Consider the following 5,282-nt stretch of genomic DNA (forward strand, 5'->3'; position numbering starts at 1 on the left):
TTCCTTCCTTCCTTCTTTCCATCTCCATCCTCCCTCCCTTCCTTTCATCCCAGAAGCATGCACTGAGCTCCTACTCCACGCAGGTCTTGTGGCAGGTACCCGGCCACTACAATAAGTAAGACACTCATAGCTCCTGTGCTCAGAAAGGACCAACAGGCAAACAAGGAAATAGATGTTTATAACATGAGGTGACGGGTATGACGAGAACAGCCAAATGGGCATTTGAGATCTGGTTAAGGGAGGGAACCCCATCTCTGCAGCCTTTAGTGAGGTAGCGATATTTCAGCTAAGACCTGAAGGCAGAGAGGAGGACGTCCGTGTGAAGCATGGGATGGGGAGAACATTCCACAGAGAGAGAATATTGCAGACGCTCTGGGGCAGAGAAGAGCTTGGATTCTCTGAAGAGCTGAGAAGTGGCTGTGGCTGGAGTTAAGGAGTGAGAGGAAGATGAGGGGACGAGTCAGGCAGGGCCTTGGGTACGTCACCTGGGGCACTAGGAAGCTATCAAAGCATGTTAAGCTTCAGGGTCGCCTGGTGAATGTAGGTTCTGGGAAGGCCTTTCTGGCTGTTGCCTGGTTGGAGAGGACTAGGAGGTGGGTACTTGTGCTGGTGGCTGGGCTGGGAAGCATGTGGTGAGGGGTGACAGGTGGGAAGGGGCTCTGAGACGGGACCTGCTGAGGGCGGGGGAAGGAGAGGACGCAGCAAGCCAGTGGGAGCGTGTTGACCTCCTTTCCCGAGCTAGCAGCACTGAGAGTTGGGAGCTCAAGTGAAGAACTTCGAGCTGTGTGTGGAGCTCATGTTACCTGTGGGAGGCCCCAGGGGAGAGGCGGAGGGGGCAGTTGATTTGTGATGCGGAGTTTAGAGGGCAGGTCTGGGCTTGGCTTTGGTTCTTGGTGACCTCAGAGTGTAGGTGATGTTCAAAGTCATTGATACCAGGAGTGAAAGTAGAGGGAGGACCCAGCCCGGAGGGGTCCTGACATTGGCAAGGCTCAGGAGGAGTCGTAAGAGACAGCGTGGAATGTGAGGCCTGGCACAGGGAGAACAATCTCAAGGGGTGGAGGCCCCCGTGATGCCCATCCTGCCAAGAGGTCCAGTCAGATGAGACTGGAGAAGGTGGAGTTGGAAGAGCTTCACGGCTTGCTGGGGATAAAGGTGTGGATGGAGTGGGAGGGGAGGAAGGGAAGGCAGGCCTGGAAAGAGGACAAGGGACAGCAGCGAGGGGGCCTGTGGAGGGAAGGGAAGACACCGGCCTGTTGGGTGCTCATGCCAGAGGCCCAGAAGAGAGGGACACGTGGATGGCGCCGGAGGGAGGGGGCCCAGCCAGAGGAGTCATGTGGGTTCTATTATTATTTCATTAGTATACATATATACAATCTCATTATTATGAAGTCTGAAGACGGCGGTGCACTCAGGGTGGGTGGAGCGGAGGGGCCTGCCTCCTGTCACAGGGTAGCCTGTTATGGCTCCCTTTCTTCCCATTCTCTGTGATTCCTTTCTCCATCTGCTCTTTTTCTCTGCTGGCCTCATGCCTTCTCTCAGTTTCTTGCTCTCACCTGCTGTTTCCCTGCTTCTGTGTTCAACCAAGAACGTCCCCCCACCTGCTGTTTCCCTGCTTCTGTGTTCAACCAAGAACGTCCCGGAGGATGAACGCACTCTGGGAGCTGCTTCTTTCTGCTTCCTGCCCACCCTTCCCTGGGGCTCCTCTGTCCTCTCTTCCCTCCCTCTCTCTGACCTCCTCTTCCTTCTCCTGGTCCTCTCTCTTCTTCCCTTTCCTCCCCTTTTGCCTGGCTTTCTTCCTGTGTCACCTGCTTCTAGCTCACATTTTAATGCTTTTCTGACTCCCAGACTATTTCCTGGGCCCCAGCCAGGGCAGAGGGCTAAGCCTGCTCTGGACTGTCAGGGGTTGGAGGTGGAGGGCAGCAGGGTTGGCCTCTCTGCCTTCTTCCTTCTCACCCCCGGCCCCAACTCCCTGTAATGATCCCTCACAACCTCACAGTGTTTGAGTTCATGCCATACATGGGCATCACCCTGGCTACCATATTCACCATGCTGAGACTTGCCAATGAAGCCAAGATACGCCAGGCGATCTGTGGTGGTGAGTGTCCCGCTTGGGCCTGCAGGTCTGGCTCCATCAGGGCGCCGGAGGGAGACTGCCGGGTAAGGAGCAGATGGAGGGGTTGTTGAAAAAGAGGTGCCCTGGTCATTTGTTCTCCAAAGAAGTTTGCCTAATCTTTTACTTTGTGTGGCCTCTGATTGGCTCCCTGGGGCACAAGAGGCTGAGACCCAGTGGGGGCCTTTTAGAAGATCCCGGCTTAGACGGAACAAGCTGCTACTGTGACTCCATTTAACTTGTTTTGTAGTTAAGCACTTCAGGAGACCACAGAACAGCAATGAGCATTCACAAGAGAGGGAGATGGGGGAAAACGGCTCCACGTGAAGCTTGACGGGGCCTGGTCTTAGATGCTATTTCAATCTGATCACTTTGCCCCAGATTTTGATTACTTAAAGTTCTTGTGGGCTTATAAAAAGCCCTAGTGCCTGAGAAAAAGAGGGCCACATGTGTTCACTGTTCCCTGCCCTCTGACCTGGAGTCCCCAGGATGTGGCAGGGTCATACTCCAGGCCTCGCCCTTGACCCCGTCTGTGTCCTTGAAGGAGAGGGACTCAGACACCCCTGAGTGCTCGGTTCTCGCACACGCAGGCACGCAGGGTAAAAATGAAGGTGCTGCGGGGGGCTGGGAGGGCAGGGTGCAGCCTGCGCGCTATGGCACGGCATCAGCGCTCCTTCCGGGAAGCTGGGCTGGGAAGGCTTAGCTCTGCTTCCAGCCCCTCTGACGCCAAGTGCATCCCCGCCCCCTCGTTGCCGTTGGTAGCCATGGAGACCTTCTGTGAGACGGTGCAGTTTTATCTGAAGCACCTGGAGGAGAGCGTGTACCCCGTGATGACCGAGGAGCAATTTGCCCTGAAGGTGTTTCCCATGTATCGCTACTTTGTGACGGTGTGGCTGAGGCACCACAACCCCGAGGTGAGATGCGCCCCTCTTAGGAGGGCCTGGTGGTCCCCAGGCCACAGCTCCCCAGCCTGTGGGGCCGGGAGGTGCTGAGAGACCATCGGGTCCAGCCTTACTCCCAGGACCCAGAGGGCAGTGACCTGACTCATGGCAGAGCGGGGGAACTCATAGATGTTGAACAGCTGGGACCTAGGAGCCTCATTCATGAGGCCAGCCTTGATGAAGGTTGGTGATAATCCTGAGAGCACTTGTTACATGCTGGGCCCTCTACCAGCGTCTTACCCATGGGAGCTATTTTCACACCCCTCTGTGATATAGGACTGTTTGACACAAGCGGAAACTCAGGCACAGAGAGGTTAAGTACCTGCTTGAGGTCATGTGGCTGCTAAGTGGGAGGGACTCAAACCCGGCCGCCTGTGCAGAAAAGGCTTTGCTCTGCTTTGGAGGCCCCTTCTGTCCTGTGTCCTTGGATTCTGTGGGTGGGGCTGAGGTCACTGTCCTTGCTGGAGGATCGTGAGACAATGAGTCCAAGAGCTGGTTTCCGGTGGCAGGTGAAGCTGGGGGTGATCAGGTCCCTGAAGCCCATGCTCGGCCTCCTCCTGCCCAATGATGACCTGCGGGAGCAGGTCTACGACTACATCCCCCTGCTGCTGGCGGAGTACCAGGGCGGTCTGGAGGCGCTCTTCATCACACAGGTGAGCGGCCAGGCAGCCACGGCTCTGGCAGGAGGCTTAGGGAATTGGGGGCTCCCAAGTGTTTAAGGGGTATGAGTGGAAGCCGGGGGGAATGTCAGATATTTTGATGCTGTGTCAGCAACCCGACATCTGTGCCCTGTGAGGGGCGTGGAGCCTGGCACCCATGGGAAATGAACACTGCCCTTCCGGGTGGAAGGGACCAGGTGCTGGTCCTGGAGGTCAGAAGTCCAAACTCAGGGTGTCGGCAGCGCTGTGCTCCTTGTCCTCTTCTTACAAGGACACCTACCCAAAATCCAGGATGATCTCACCTTGAGATCCTGACCTAATTCCATCACAAAGACCCTATTTCCAAATAAGTCACATTCTCAGATTCTGGGCGAGCCTGAATTTGGGAAGGACACCAGTCAACTCAAGGCAGCCTTGGTAAAGGGCTAAGATGTGTGAGAGGCAGCCGTTGCAGTGTTCCGAGTGGAGCTGTGACTGGGGCTGGTGCCCATGTAAAGGGATCACTCATCTATAAGCAGGGTGTGGGTATCAGCTCTTAAAGCAAGGAATGGAAAGGGATGTGACTGATTTAGGAGCCATTTGTAGATCATTCTGGCTAAAGAATGGGATTCACTTTTAGGTGAAGGGAGTCCTCGAATGCCACACTCAGCAGCCTAGTGCAGCACTTCCCAAGCCTTGCTGTGGTTAGGAACGACCTGGGGGCTGGGTGAAATGCAGGCTTGGATTCAGCAGGACTGGGGTAGGGCCTGAGAGTCTGCATTTCTAATCAGTTCCCAGGGAATCCTGATGCTCAGTGGGTCAGTGGGCCCCTGAGTAGCAAGGGTCTGGAGTTTGACCTTGAGTTGGTAGAAGGTCACCTGCCACCATTTGCCTATCCACTGCAGGTCTTGAGGCAGATCCTGGAAGTGTCAGTTATCACCAACACCCCCGTCCCCCAAATGCAGCTACACACCATTTTCACAGAACTGCATGTCCAGGTGAGGCCTGCAAGCTGGGCTGGACAAGGGCATTCTCTGGGTGGATCAGCAGGAAGCCAGCGGCGGGAGGTGGCCTGGCCCACAACTCACTCGTGTGCCTTCCTGTATCGGATGGGGTATGAGGCTGTGATGCTCATGCAGCCCCAGGCATGGTCAGCTGAGCTGTCCCTGCACCTGTGTCCCTGTGATTTCCTCCACCCTCACTGCCCATCCCTCCCCAGGTGTGCAACAAGGCCCCGGCCCAGCATCAGTACAGCAGCCAGAACCTGATGGAAATGGTGCACTGCTTCGTAGCCCTCGGTGAGGCTCTGTGGCAGGGTGCTCCCCGCCTGCCCCGAGGACTGCAGGGGGCCGCTAGGGGTCCCGGCCCCTCTGAGCGCTGGGCCTGGGACTGCCTTGCTGGGCCTGCTCTGGACCCGGTGAGCATGACTAAAGCCGTGCTTCCACCCTGCAGCTCGCTCCTACCCCAAGGAGCTGATGAAGTTCTTCTTCAGCCAGATGGAGACAAACAAGGAGGCCGTCCGCGTGGGGACTCTGAATCTGATTAGGGCTATAGTGAGCGCAGATGGTGAGCAAGGCAGGGCGGGTGGGGGAG

The 5,282-nt window shown here is 56.4% G+C and overlaps 1 protein-coding gene across 2 annotated transcripts in view; it reads left to right on the top strand.

Annotated features, from left to right (window-relative positions):
- Window positions 1–5,282, top strand: part of MROH2A (maestro heat-like repeat family member 2A) — a 62,480-nt gene that overhangs the window by 19,579 nt on the left and 37,619 nt on the right. Inside the window, exons 6-11 of one of the 2 annotated variants that reach the window (XM_011980273.1) lie at window positions 1,997–2,095; window positions 2,873–3,024; window positions 3,561–3,678; window positions 4,560–4,687; window positions 4,909–4,987; window positions 5,142–5,255. In XM_011980273.1, coding sequence (XP_011835663.1) covers window positions 1,997–2,095; window positions 2,873–3,024; window positions 3,561–3,678; window positions 4,560–4,687; window positions 4,909–4,987; window positions 5,142–5,255 — 690 coding nt within the window. Of the gene's footprint in view, window positions 1–1,996; window positions 2,096–2,872; window positions 3,025–3,560; window positions 3,705–4,559; window positions 4,688–4,908; window positions 4,988–5,141; window positions 5,256–5,282 lie in introns of both variants that reach the window. The other variant, XM_011980272.1, reaches the window with a different exon arrangement.

Source organism: Mandrillus leucophaeus, unplaced genomic scaffold (genome assembly GCF_000951045.1).
Source record: "Mandrillus leucophaeus isolate KB7577 unplaced genomic scaffold, Mleu.le_1.0 Scaffold21, whole genome shotgun sequence".
Lineage (NCBI taxonomy): Eukaryota > Metazoa > Chordata > Mammalia > Primates > Cercopithecidae > Mandrillus > Mandrillus leucophaeus.